Source organism: Tripterygium wilfordii, chromosome 4 (genome assembly GCF_013401445.1).
Source record: "Tripterygium wilfordii isolate XIE 37 chromosome 4, ASM1340144v1, whole genome shotgun sequence".
Taxonomy (NCBI): Eukaryota; Viridiplantae; Streptophyta; class Magnoliopsida; order Celastrales; family Celastraceae; genus Tripterygium; species Tripterygium wilfordii.
In genome coordinates, this window is record NC_052235.1 from 821,949 (window position 1) to 834,844 (window position 12,896).

The 12,896-nt window shown below is 37.2% G+C and overlaps 3 protein-coding genes across 3 annotated transcripts; 2 read left to right on the plus strand and 1 right to left on the minus strand.

Moving 5' to 3' along the window:
• The first annotated feature begins 304 nt into the window (after positions 1–304).
• LOC119996017 (protein MEMO1) lies at positions 305–4,045 on the plus strand. The gene is made up of 8 exons (XM_038842514.1): positions 305–481; positions 1,306–1,390; positions 1,487–1,555; positions 1,654–1,766; positions 2,347–2,458; positions 2,542–2,685; positions 3,299–3,473; positions 3,691–4,045. The coding sequence occupies exons 1-8, from the start codon at positions 430–432 to the stop codon at positions 3,814–3,816; spliced, it is 876 nt and encodes a 291-aa protein (XP_038698442.1). The 5' UTR covers positions 305–429; the 3' UTR covers positions 3,817–4,045.
• Positions 4,046–7,123: 3,078 nt separating this feature from the next.
• LOC119996132 lies at positions 7,124–7,598 on the minus strand. Its single transcript, XM_038842664.1, has 2 exons — positions 7,541–7,598; positions 7,124–7,398 (listed from the first exon to the last, which is right to left on the minus strand). The coding sequence occupies exons 1-2, from the start codon at positions 7,596–7,598 to the stop codon at positions 7,124–7,126; spliced, it is 333 nt and encodes a 110-aa protein (XP_038698592.1).
• A 1,722-nt stretch (positions 7,599–9,320) lies between these two features.
• LOC119997687 (heparanase-like protein 3) lies at positions 9,321–12,116 on the plus strand. The gene is made up of 8 exons (XM_038844852.1): positions 9,321–9,975; positions 10,073–10,109; positions 10,200–10,383; positions 10,487–10,635; positions 10,713–10,946; positions 11,052–11,241; positions 11,368–11,593; positions 11,678–12,116. The coding sequence occupies exons 1-8, from the start codon at positions 9,757–9,759 to the stop codon at positions 12,053–12,055; spliced, it is 1,617 nt and encodes a 538-aa protein (XP_038700780.1). The 5' UTR covers positions 9,321–9,756; the 3' UTR covers positions 12,056–12,116.
• Positions 12,117–12,896: the final 780 nt, after the last annotated feature.

Here is a 12,896-nt window from a genome sequence, read left to right on the forward strand (position 1 = left end):
GAAATTTAAACAAAAATGGTAGCTTTTAAACAGGGAGTATCCGTTAACATCGACTCCGATATCACTTGATAGAGAGATTTAAACAAAAATTGTATCTTTTAAACAAGTGACCGAGTTGGAACATATCAACCATTTCCATTACAAAAATTAAATTTATTAAAAAAATAAAAGTAACGTAGCGTAACGTAACCAGTCAAGGTGGGCATCTTTGGGGGACCGTGTACATGAACCGCAATGTACGTTAAGCACAACATATCTTATCCCGAACCCACAAACTAGACTCTATAGAGTATAGATAGTAAACTATGGGAGGCGTGTTAGATTGCTGCTTCAGTCGTCATTATTACTTGACGGAAGGGCATCTCTCGATCAAGAAAAAACTCTTTTCATCACAAAATTAGGGCCTTTGTCAGATCGATTTGTTTCAAAATGGAGAAGGTGAGAAAGGCATCGCATGCTGGATCATGGTATACCGACAATCGTATGTCTCCTCCACTCAAAACTTCAATCTTTTGTTAAACTTGATCAATTTTTTTTGAGAAAACTCTCTCGTTATTTTTGTTTCTGTTTAGTTGCTCGGAAAGTTACATGAATTGGGTGTTACAAATTGAATAGAAAATATGCGAGGCATTTTTTCTACGGAGTTTTATGATTTGTGGAGCAGTGAAGTCAATTCGTTTAATTTGAATTGATAGGATTGCTGATAAAGCTTCGTTAAGATATTTCAATGTGTTACACTGCATTGTCTTATCTATTCAATGGAAAATTCAACCTCTCCTTGGGTCTTAACTCTCAAGGGAATGTTTTGACAGCGTTACCGAAGTTCTCCTTCCGTGTTTTCTTCTTTTTTTTATCTTTCTATTTTATAGACAGAGTAATTCTAACTCTATAAGTCTATAGTACAATACTTGGGCCTGTAATCTGCAGATCCTGTTCTCTTATAGCTAACTGCAGACCGCTGCTCCATTCAAGAAGTTTAGGTGAGGTGTAAAGTGGAATCCATATAATCCTGCTTTTAAGCTAGGCACTGAGCTGCAATTGTTTGATTGATTGAATTAAGGGATTCATGTTTTTTGCCCATTTTCCGGTGATCTTACTTTCGGATGACTTACCCAGGAATTCTATATGCTTCTCAACATGTCTTTGGTTTTGTTTTGTTTTTTGGATGATTTTTCCCCGTTTTCTTAGCATATATGGATTGGATGGTCTTACATTATGATATCTTAAGCTCGTTATAAGTGAACTGTTATAAAGCTATTGCAAAATAGTTATGATATTATTATCCCGCTGGCTGACCTTTCTCAGCTAAAGAGTTGGAGGAAGAGCTTGAGGGATGGCTAAAGGCAGCTGGCCTGGATAAATCTCCTGATGTACGAGGCGTGATAGCTCCGTGAGTTATTTTGAACATCTCTTTCTATTTATCTTCAAGTATTGGTAATGACTTTATAGCGCATTACTTACTTTGTCGGCGGCACTGGAACTTCAGACATGCAGGTTATTCATATTCAGGTCGTGCCGCTGCTTATGCATTTGGAAACATAGACCCAACAAACATGTGTGTTCCTTCTTCTTCTAAGTTCTGGCTGGCTGTTAAAATTTAAAAGGATTGATTAGTTAAGATGTGTCTAATATGTGAGAAAGTTCTTGCTGCAGTTCACGGGTGTTTCTTCTTGGCCCATCTCATCATTATTACACTCCAAAATGTGCTCTTTCAACAGCAACAGTTTATAAGACTCCCATTGGGGACTTACCGATAGATTTGGAAGGTATTGCCCATTATATTTTTTCTGACCAATAAGTCACTCATATTTGGTAATTTTATGAATTTTTCATGTAACAATGTGCTTTGAAACGAATGCAAATAAGGTTTTTGTTTCTTATTTTGGTATTCTTATAATTATGGTCCCTTCACTGTCTGTTCTACCACCTTATTTTTTCATTGAGTTCCTTCGTAAATGTATGACATGTGAAATGAAAGAGAAGTGGTTATGTTTGTTTGTGCATCATTGTATATTGTTATTAACAAGCTTTATCCTATGTTCTGTTGTTTAAATGTAACTTCAATGTAAAATAATTCACAACTATGCATGCACTTCAGCTGCAATTCCTCATTTTTTGGACGAAATGATGCCATGTTAGCTGAAAATTCTATTAGAATTTTCCCACCTCTAAAGATTGACATAAATGGAAGCATTATTATAATATATGAATTATTACCAACTATACTATCTAGTATATAATCATTATGTTTATCTTTTAGCTTACATTTGACATTTGGTCAAAATGTCCTCTCACCAAAATTCTTGACTTCGTCACTTCATCTGCATGCTTGTATCTATCTTTCAGTCATTGAGGAGCTAAAAGCCACAGCGAAATTTGAATTAATGGATATTCGCGTGGATGAGGCTGAACATAGCATGGAAATGCACTTGCCATATCTTGCTAAAGTATTTGAGGGGTAACTGCTTCTTTGATATGTATAATTCTGTGCTGCTATTTTGCTACTGTGTTGGGGCTGACTCTAGGAATTATTATATGCAGACATTCGGTAAAAGTTGTGCCCATTTTGGTTGGTGCTCTTAATGCCAATAATGAAGCTATGTATGGGAAGTTGTTGGCAAAATATGTGGATGATCCAACTATCTTTTTTTCCGTGTCCTCGGATTTTTGCCACTGGGGTTCCCGGTATGTTTCTGAGTTTCTCTCGCTGGCAAATTTATAGATCAAGTCTTTGATAGTCTGCAACTCTGCTCGACTATTTTATTCCTTTACTAGAAGCCTTTTATGTTTTCTGCTTCATATTTTGGATTGGGACAGCACGTGACTATCACTTAGCCCACCTGACACCATAATATTCGTTTAGTTTCTTGATATCCATGGTGGTTCTTTCTTGAGGTTCATTGATGTCAGTGCTTTGGCTCATTCCTCTCATGAGGTTTATTGCTCCTGACATCCTGTTCTATACATGTTATCTAACCTCTCCCTTTGCTTGGGAGCAAACACCACCAATATCACCGTACATTGATAATTGTTTAAATTGAGAGTGAGATGGGGAAAATTATGATGGTTGGATGGTACTTGTAGATTGTATTATATTATCATCGATATGAACTTTGTTATGTCAATGTTTTCGTTGACAACAACTACTTAATCCATAGTTTTGGGACATGATTTACCCATTTGTAGCTTGAAGCTGCATATTTCATGTCTGAAGTGGGGGGTGGAGGCATTTGATTCCCAGTTAGCTAATTGTATGCTAAGACTGCATTCACATTGACTGGAGTTCTCTTTTCATCAGGTTCAATTACATGCATTATGATAAGAAACACGGAGCCATACACAAATCCATTGAGGCCTTGGACAAGATGGGTATGGACATTATAGAAACAGGAGATCCTGATGCATTTAAACAGTATTTATCGGAGTACGAGAACACGATTTGTGGACGTCATCCAATCAGTGTTTTTCTCCATGTAAGTGACTCAAAATTGCTGTAAGCCCTCTCAAAGCTCAAAAACTGTCTTTTGGCCTTGCGATCAAAGTATTGTTCAACGGAACTTGCATTTTCACCTGCTTCTTTGTTCTGTTAATGTCTATATGGTTCTATGATAATTGCGTACTTATGACTCATATATGAGCGATTGAAAATGGATTTTGTTTTGATTTAGTTGCTTTCTTTATTTCTTTCAGATGCTGAGAAATTGCTCGACAAAGATAAAGGTTAGATTCCTTCGATATGAGCAATCAAGCCAATGCAAAACTACAAGGGACAGCAGTGTAAGTTACGCATCTGCAGCAGCAAAGGTGGAGTCTTGAGGCTGTATTGATCAGAGGCCCAAATTGACTTGTGTGGAAATGTTAACAAGCTAAAACTTATAAATTGTCGAGTAGATTTCCTTCTAAAACTAATCTCATGCTACCTGATTGATCTGTGGTGTTGTGTGAATTCTTGGTGCCATGCGAAGAATTATGACATGGTTACTGAATTTATATATTAAGATTATGGGTTATTTTGGAATGGCAGTTCTCTGAATTGTTTTTGACAGACAGCGGCCCCTGCTAGGCACTATGCTCCCGTGAGCTATTTTACCACGCCTTATGAAGAATCCCTATGTGAGCAAACCTTGCCAAAGAACCTGATATTCCGTAGTTCCATGTCAAGGGATAGGTCAGAACATCCGTCTTTTGTACATTGATCCTTTGCTTATGAAACTCGGAAGGTCTTAGCTTGACTTATAAAAAAAAAAACATTTTTTCAGTTTGAATTGCAATGGCAGGGGGAGGAGACTGCTTACTTTGAACTTGAGACAGTCGATTCGAAGTTAGAGGGAAGGGCTAATTTAGACGACCTGAGGTCCATAGACACTCTAGACACTTGAGTGTTAAGCCAGCCAAAAGCAGCCTTTAAGGCCCAAGAGACCCGAGTCTTCCCTCGAGCCCTATGGCCCGACTCTTGGATTGGAGTAGGCAACAAGCTGAATGTTAAGCCCACCTAACACAGTCCCTCTCGGTCGAAGGCCCAAAGAGATCCCAGTCTTCACTCACATTTATGGGCCGACTCTGGATTGAGCTCCATGGGCCGATTCTTGGATTTGAAAACGACACATGTTGCAGTCATCCGCACCAATAACAACTACATTGTTATCTTGTGGATAGAAAGCGACAAATGTTGCTACTGGTTGGTGGAGGCATAATTTTTTTTTTTTTTTTTTTTTTGAGAAGAAAATACTGCTTCATTAAGAAGAAATGGAATTGCGATCCGCAGCAATTACATCGTCCAGAAACCTTGGATTTACATCAACCCATTGCCTACTCTCTAAGCACAACAAAGCCTTATGAGCCAACACATCAGCTACTTTGTTTGCTCCACGCTTAACATGACAACAGCCTACATAAGAGAAAAGGGAAAACAACGCCTTAATACTTTCAATACATAAACCTGTCTCAGAAAAAATATTATCATCATTATTCAGCCCTTCAATGACTAGTAACGCGTCTCCCTCTAGAATGATGGAATCAAACCGAAGATCCTTTGCAAACAAGGTTGCTTCCCTGGCAGCCATTGCTTCCCTGGCAGCCAAGCACTCTGCAAACATAGGATCAAACCCCATGCGGCCATGTGATCAGTGGCAACGATCAATTATGAGTTACTTATTAACTGGGCTCAGACTCTGGTCAATACACCCCCTTGGCCTAGATCCTAAACTCCTTTCAATTTTAGCCCAGTTAAGACGCACCTTTCAGCTTCAGCCCAGATAAGATGGGTCGATAATCTTCTTGTAAAGCCCATTTTAAAGAAGGCCTTAGATTCAGCCCAAATGTGAATTGAAGCACAAACCATCACGAACTAAACCCGATGACTATGGTAGTCGAAATCACATTCAAAAGTCTATAGGCACCGCGAGAAAAGTCGCCCGATCCGGACAATTTGGCTACTATTGGAGGAAACCAACACCACTTTTGGACTCCTTGTGGCAAGACGCTTCCATTCTACCCATTTTCCTGTCAAGACGCTGTCGGAAATTGGCGGTCCGAGTTTGATCCCAAACAAGGCATTTTTTTTTGAACGATTTTGGTCTCAAATACCGATTCTAAGATAACTATGAGTCGGAATTTCACATTTCCGATAAGTTTCAACTCGAGAATGACCCCAATAGATGACAATATGATCGACAATGCAAGATCTGATGACGGGGTGTATTCGTAAAATGTCTAAGATTTACGTAGTTTGGGTACATTTATAAAAATTTAGAGTTTTCATGGATTACTATTAACAAGAGGTGTATTTAGTAAAAACGAGGTATCGTTACATCATAATTTCTAGAAATAGATTCTGTTAGATTCCAAAGCATCTCTGTTCTCCACAGTATCTTTAAAACCCTAGCATAAACCCTCAATCTTAAACTCTAATTCTCTCAATTTGGAGGTGAAGAATCCGGTCTTGTGAATTCGTTTTTGTAGTTTAGGCCCTTAGGGTTTTTCACTCCCTAGGTTGCTCTTATCTCTCTCTCTCTCTTTTTTTTCCTCTAGATTCTGTAGGGTGTGTGGATATGGAAAACCTCTGCCCCAATGTTGTCGTTTCGGAGAGATTTGTTTGCTCCTTCGTGGAAGTTGTGGTGGTTGAGACTGCTATTCTCACCGCAAAGTCCCTTGTTTGTTCTCTCTTGATTATACTTTCCCTAATTTCCGCAAAGGGGTTTGCTAATTTTAGTTTAAAGTTGCTTATTGTATTTTGAGAATGTTTTTGAAATCAGAGTGTCTGTAGTGTTTAACTTTTTTTTATGGTGCCCTGGGGATCATATGGACCATGATGATTTGTATAATATTTTGCATTGAAAGGTAGGGTTTAACTATCTGCAAGTACCACTTTCCGATTACTTTTTGTTTGTTGTTCCGTGTGCTTTGGTAATTCGCTTTTGTGGTAGTATCTTACTTATATTTCCTTTCAATTCTTGAAATTTATTTTCAGAGATCTAGTGACCTCAATTGTACTGTTTTTAGATTGTAAAGGATATAATTGTAAAACTTAGAATGACTGATGACAATTATGAGTGAGGAAAAGAAAGACAAGTGCAGAATCTGCATTTCATTGAAGAAAGAACTTTTACAGTACTGTATATCAAAAGTTACCAAGAAGGAGAAAATAAAGACAACATATATACACCTATCTTACTAAACTAAAGTGACGTGTCTAGTTTCTAGTCATACAAGAAAATAAGACAAATACAAAAAGGAATTAATTACAATAGATTATTCAATTTTCAATCAGGGTCTTCTTTGTGTTGTCGCAAATATTACGTGATAGAGATGGCCGAGTAGGGAGACCTGGTAATAATAATATTGATTGCTTTGTTTTTATATATAATATTGATTGCTTTGTTTTTTTAGCCATCATGCTTTTCTTCATCTTCACTTATTTTTGGAGGAAAGATTTTATGCTCAAGTATAGCTGGGGGAATTCAAATGTCTGATATAATGATTTTTGCCCATGTAGCATACATAGGCTTACTAGCCTTAAATAATATTACTCATAAACAATCACAGATCTGGCTCAGAGCCTTATGTGCCAAAACGCAGATGCTCGACTGCATTTTTGTTCATTATTTTTGCATCAACGGAATCTCTAACAACCAGCAATAATAGATGACTTGGGAAACATAATAAAGGGAGGGTCCCAAGCATAGGAGAAGGTGACTGAAGCAGATGCTGGCAGGGAAGAGCCACGGACGAGGACACAGTCATCCCCTTGCTTGTATAGAATATCTGGATTGATGTGTTCAACAGACTGAAATCCTGGGCAACGTAGAATTATGCGGCTTTGGGCGCAAACGCAGGTGTTGGTGACTGTCACACTCCATTCAGTCTTGCCTTGTATCTCTTTCCCACTTCGGACAGTGCCTATAATAAGGTCACCCAGAGAGCAAGCACAAAAACCTGCACTTTTTGTTGTTGTCGGTGTGTGTGTGTGTGAGTGTTAAAGAGTGCAAAAACAAGAGTTAAAACAAGGAGAATAAGCGATGACAAATGCATGGTTTCTTACCTTTGGTGGCAAGATTCAGAATTAGAAGAGTCATAAAACACTTAACCAGCTTTGCCATTGTAAGAAATTAAAGCTCTCTTGGAAGTGGGCATTCTTTCTTTAATTTATAATAGGGATTATCTACGAATCTACACAATTATTATAGGAAATCATAAATAATTATGGTAGGAAATTAAATAATTATAGATTAATTTCCTTTTTTATATATAGTAATTATAATTTTTTTTCACCAATTACGGTAATACATTTAATCAATTAATAAGATACAGTTTCTGCTTATATTGCCCAACATGCATTCATTATAAATTCCAACCACAACACAAAATCCCACATGGAAAAGATGGAAGAAATGTGAGCGTTATTATAAGTTGGACGGGCCTACTTTATTTTGAGAAATGAGCTTTTATCCTTTATCGAATGTGATTTGGTCCATAATACAAGCCCATTGACATATGGGCTATCCCAACCCCAAGACTCATAGAAGCCCATCAACATATGGACTAGTCCCAAGACTCAAGGCAATAGCCCATTATTGCCTACCTACGAACCCATTGGGTTTTACTGGAGATAAACCCAGGCCCAAACAATTTATCGTCGAAGTAGCACAATGATTACTCTCTCTCTCTCTCTCTCTCTCTCTCTATATATATATATATATATATTATCCATGCCAGCAAATGCCACTTGAATAAGAACTGTCGAGGAAACATATCATATTCCAGTCACGAACCATAAATCAAATGTATTCTACACCAGCATCACCAATCGTGTTCACAATAAAAAGAAGACAATTTTGCTTCTGGTAGACTGAACGGCTCCCTCAGACCCAACCTTCACCATTGCTTCCTCTTGTTACTTGTACGCATCTTCAACAAAAACCTTCACCACTTCCACAAAAACACTGTAATGTGCTACCTGACTTAAATAATACTAATGTTCTTAGCCATTTTGACTTACGAATTAATACTACCTAACTCTAATCTAGTATCCTTGTTCACAGAATGAATTAGTCAATTCAATATTGGCAATACTGGATAAGCATTTTAATGATCATAGATTTTCAAACAAATTGGAACTAGATAATTAAAAATGGCTTGCTCTTTGACAAGTATGTCATTCATGGTTCTCAACCTATATGGTTTAGAAAACTGATTCAAATAGTTTTTTAGGGCTTGATTCATACATGAATATTGAAGAAGTTGGTGGGGAAAATAGTTGTTTTAACTCCTAATCTGACATATCATAGGTCTCGCTTGGTTCGCTGATTTTTATTTGATCATATTTAATCAATGATAAATGAGATAATATAAAAATGACGTATTTAAAATACATAATTGTGAGATATTGTTGATATATTTACTAAAAATAAGTGAGGATTCCAAAAATTCATCTTTTTTTGGGAGGAGATGAGAGTTCTTCCCAAAGGAGGAATCCGACTTTCTTTCGAATTCTACATTTCAAAAATTCCACCAACCAAACAGAAGAATCATTGACAAAACGAGAATTCTTATTATTGAAAAGCCGAATTCTGTGAACCAAACCACACCTTAATTGAAAAACTAAATATTTCATCTGGTCATATATTTGACTTTTGATATAAATACATATGTTCTTTAGTTTATATTGAATGATTAATCCTCTAATTTTTTTTCTAAATTAAGACTTTTTAAAATGCTTTTATATAACACAATTGCTGAGAGCTAACATTTGACCTTCAACAAGCATGATCTGTCAAGCTGACCTTAGTTGCGCCTGAAATAGTACAAAAAAAGGTGACTTTTTATAATAATAATAAAAAGGAAATTAGCATAATAGCATGCAGCCATACACGATGAAAAGGGAAATTTTTTAATTTGTAATAACAAGCCTGCCTACCTTGGATAACTCTATAAGGAAATTAACATGCAAAAATAAATGGAAAATTTTCTAATTTGTAGTATCTAGATATTTATGAAATTTATCTAATTTTGTAAATGAAGTTAATATGGCAAATCGCGACTTACGTTTCTTCTGTCACCAGCTTCATTTCTTTGTCATTTCTGGTTGGAACCATCTGCTAAAATAACAGTTGAATTGGCAACTCCAATCAACTAAGGCTAAGCAGTCTAGAGTTTATCCCAAAAAAAAGAGAGAGTCTATATATATTAATACCACTTCTACACCTGCAACAACTCATACACAGGCAAAAGTCAAGGCAGAGAAAATTGTTAAAAGACATGGCTTCTTTGTCTAACCTCTTGCATTTGATATTTTGGCTCTACTTTGTGGGTCATAGCTCAATCTCTGTTGCTCTGCAGGGATTGGTGTCAATTAATGGAACAGCTCCAATTGCAGAAACAGACAATGACTTTGTTTGTGCCACCATAGATTGGTGGCCTCCTGAAAAATGTGACTATGGAACTTGTAGCTGGGGCAGAGCTTCTCTTCTAAATCTGGTAAAGCTAAACATTCACTCTTAAAACACTATTTTTCAACTACACTTCCTCTGTTCAAAACTTGTTCTAATTTGCACTATTTTTTCTCTGTTGGAAGGATCTCAACAAACCAATATTGTTAAATGCGATTAAGGGTATGTATTATGTAATGCTCATGAAACCCAATTCAAAATAATTACATAGAATTAAAGAAAAAATGTATAACTCATTCTTTGTTCTTGCAGCATTTTCACCTCTAAAGATCAGATTGGGTGGAACCTTACAAGACAAGGTGACATACCAGAGTTATGGTAGTCTACAACCTTGTGCTCCATTTGTTCAAAAAAGTTCAGAGGTGTTTGGGTTTTCACAAGGTTGCCTACCTCTAGCTCGATGGGACCAACTGAATGATTTTTTTAAACAAGCTGGGTAATTATATATATTGAGCCTACAATGCAGCAACTTATACTTTTTTTTTTTTTTGTTTCGATTCAAATACTTACATCCTAATATTAATACTAAATGGTTATAGGGCAGCAGTGATTTTTGGATTAAATGCACTAAGTGGAAGGAAAATAGGTTCTGATGGTTCTGTAATAGAAGCATGGAATTCTAGTAACGCTGAATCTTTATTGAGGTACACAGTCAATAAGGGCTATCCTATATATGGCTGGGAACTAGGTAAGAAATGTTGAAAGACATTTTGCAACTCTGCCTTTATAGTTGGTAATCAATACTAAAACTCGGGTGCTTGTCAGGAAATGAACTCAGTGGGAATGGGGTCGGTGCAAGAATTTCTGCAGATCAATATGCATATGATATAAGTCAATTGCAAAACTTAGTCCAAGTTATCTACAAGGATTTCAAGGTTAAGCCTATAGTCATGGCACCAGGAGGGTTCTTGGATGTCAATTGGTATACAGAATTCTTACATAAAGCACCCTATTCATCACTCCAGGCAGTCAGCCAACACATTTATAACCTAGGACCGGGTATTCTTTCTTCATTTACAAATAATCCATTTTATGATTACAGTTTTCACCATAGGAAAACATAATTCCTAGCAATATTTCTAAACACCCTCTGGTGTGTTTCAGGGGTTGCTACTGATCTTGTAGAGAAAATCTTGAATCCATCATATCTTGATGGTGGGTTGCAAATGTTTAGCAGCCTTCAAAACATTTTGAAGAGCTCAGAGACTTCGGCAGTTTCTTGGGTTAGTGAAGCAGGGGGTGCTTGGAACAGTGGCCATAATCATATCACAAATGCATTTGTGTTCAGTTTCTGGTAAGCTTGACCTTGCTTTTGAGTTTTGACAATTCATTGTATTGTAAACTTATTCCTAAGAGGGGGAAACCGGTCAGCAATGATTACCTTATAAGGAAATTGATCTGTTTCATCCTATCCAAACAGGTACTTGGACCAGCTTGGAATGGCATCAAAATATGATACCAAAACATATTGTAGGCAGTCATTAATTGGTGGAAATTATGGTCTACTCAACACTAACACCTTCCTTCCAAATCCTGACTACTATAGTGCTCTTCTATGGCACCGTTTGATGGGAGCCAAGGTCCTGTCAACAAGTTTCTCCGGAACAAACAAAATACGTGCTTACGCTCACTGCTCTAAAGCATCGGTATGAACGTCCTTGAACACTAGAGCTGCAAATTATTTGCTCACCCATATCTAGTTGGCTGACCTATTGTGTTGAACATTGCAGCAAGGGATCACACTGCTCTTGATCAACCTAGATGGTAACACTACAGTTCATATCCAGGTTTCAACTGGAAACGCTGGCAGCAATGGATCATTGAGTATGCAAGAACAAAATCAAACACAAAGAAAAAAAATTTCCAGGATGGCTAGCAACAATGAACTCCTTGGAATTTTCAGACAAGAATATCATCTAACTGCAAAAGATGGGGATTTGCACAGCCAAACCATGCTTCTAAATGGGGTACCACTTTCTGTGGGTTCAACAGCGGCTATTCCTGATTTGGAACCAGAATATAATTACCAGTCAAACCCAATAGATGTTGGTCCATACTCGATTGTATTTGCTCACATGCCTAATGTTACTGTTCCAGCATGCAAGTAGTTGCATAAAGACAAAAAATTGATTTATTGTTTTAACAAATAAAAACTCCAGATTTTAGTCTCAAACTTCCTTTACATTTCCTTTTCTTTGCTCCTACCTTCATCTACATAATATGTGGGAGTGCAGAAGTTGACACAACATGTCCGCGAAGTAAATATACATAAAACGACCAAAACTTTGAAATATTTAGTTCAACATCTATAATTTCAAATTTGCATTTAGCATATTAATAGATGATATTTCAATGGCAAAGCTTGCTGGAGGTAGTGATTTGAAATCATGCACATAATTTAGTACTGAAATGGCGACAGCCCCTTACCTTACATAGAGCCAAATCAGAATAATTCACCAGCTCTATTATCCTCCAATCCTTGCGAAGACAACCGTCCACATTCTGGAAGTTTGTCTATTGAGAGTTACGCATCTCCATCAACTCAGTGAGCGGCTCTGATAACGGACTAGATGAACCATCATCGCCTTTGGTATTGCTCAGACTCTTACTTACATTTGATTCACGACAGAGAAGATGGGTTAGAGAGCTTGAAACAACGAATGATAACGCTTGAGGAGAAATCTCATCTGGTCTGACCCGCTGTGATGCTTTTCTACATGTACTCTTCCGTCTCCCGCCACAGAGTGAAACATCTAGGCTCGTTCCTTCGCGGCCATAATTCGTTCGACGGAATGTCTACCAGAAGTTATTGCACTATTGACTATTGACTATTGAGAGGGAAAGATCGATTGATTATTGATACGAAAAGAAACAACGAGCATTTGGCAAATTGAGATGGGTAAGGCCCATGGGCTTGAAAGAGTTCATGGGTCATAAGGTCCCAATTTT

Excerpts from the sequence above, each read along its gene's own strand:
- LOC119996017 (XM_038842514.1), top strand. The coding sequence starts at position 430 with ATGGAGAAGGTGAGAAAGGCATCGCATGCTGGATCATGGTATACCGAC. Across the intron at positions 1,391-1,486 it reads GTACGAGGCGTGATAGCTCC|ACATGCAGGTTATTCATATT; the intron begins GTGAGTTATTTT and ends CTGGAACTTCAG. Across the intron at positions 2,686-3,298 it reads TTTTGCCACTGGGGTTCCCG|GTTCAATTACATGCATTATG; the intron begins GTATGTTTCTGA and ends TCTTTTCATCAG.
- LOC119996132 (XM_038842664.1), bottom strand. The coding sequence starts at position 7,598 with ATGGCAAAGCTGGTTAAGTGTTTTATGACTCTTCTAATTCTGAATCTT. Across the intron at positions 7,399-7,540 it reads TCTGAATCTTGCCACCAAAG|GCACTGTCCGAAGTGGGAAA; the intron begins GTAAGAAACCAT and ends ACCTTATTATAG.
- LOC119997687 (XM_038844852.1), top strand. The coding sequence starts at position 9,757 with ATGGCTTCTTTGTCTAACCTCTTGCATTTGATATTTTGGCTCTACTTT. Across the intron at positions 9,976-10,072 it reads GAGCTTCTCTTCTAAATCTG|GATCTCAACAAACCAATATT; the intron begins GTAAAGCTAAAC and ends CTCTGTTGGAAG. Across the intron at positions 10,636-10,712 it reads TATATATGGCTGGGAACTAG|GAAATGAACTCAGTGGGAAT; the intron begins GTAAGAAATGTT and ends GGTGCTTGTCAG.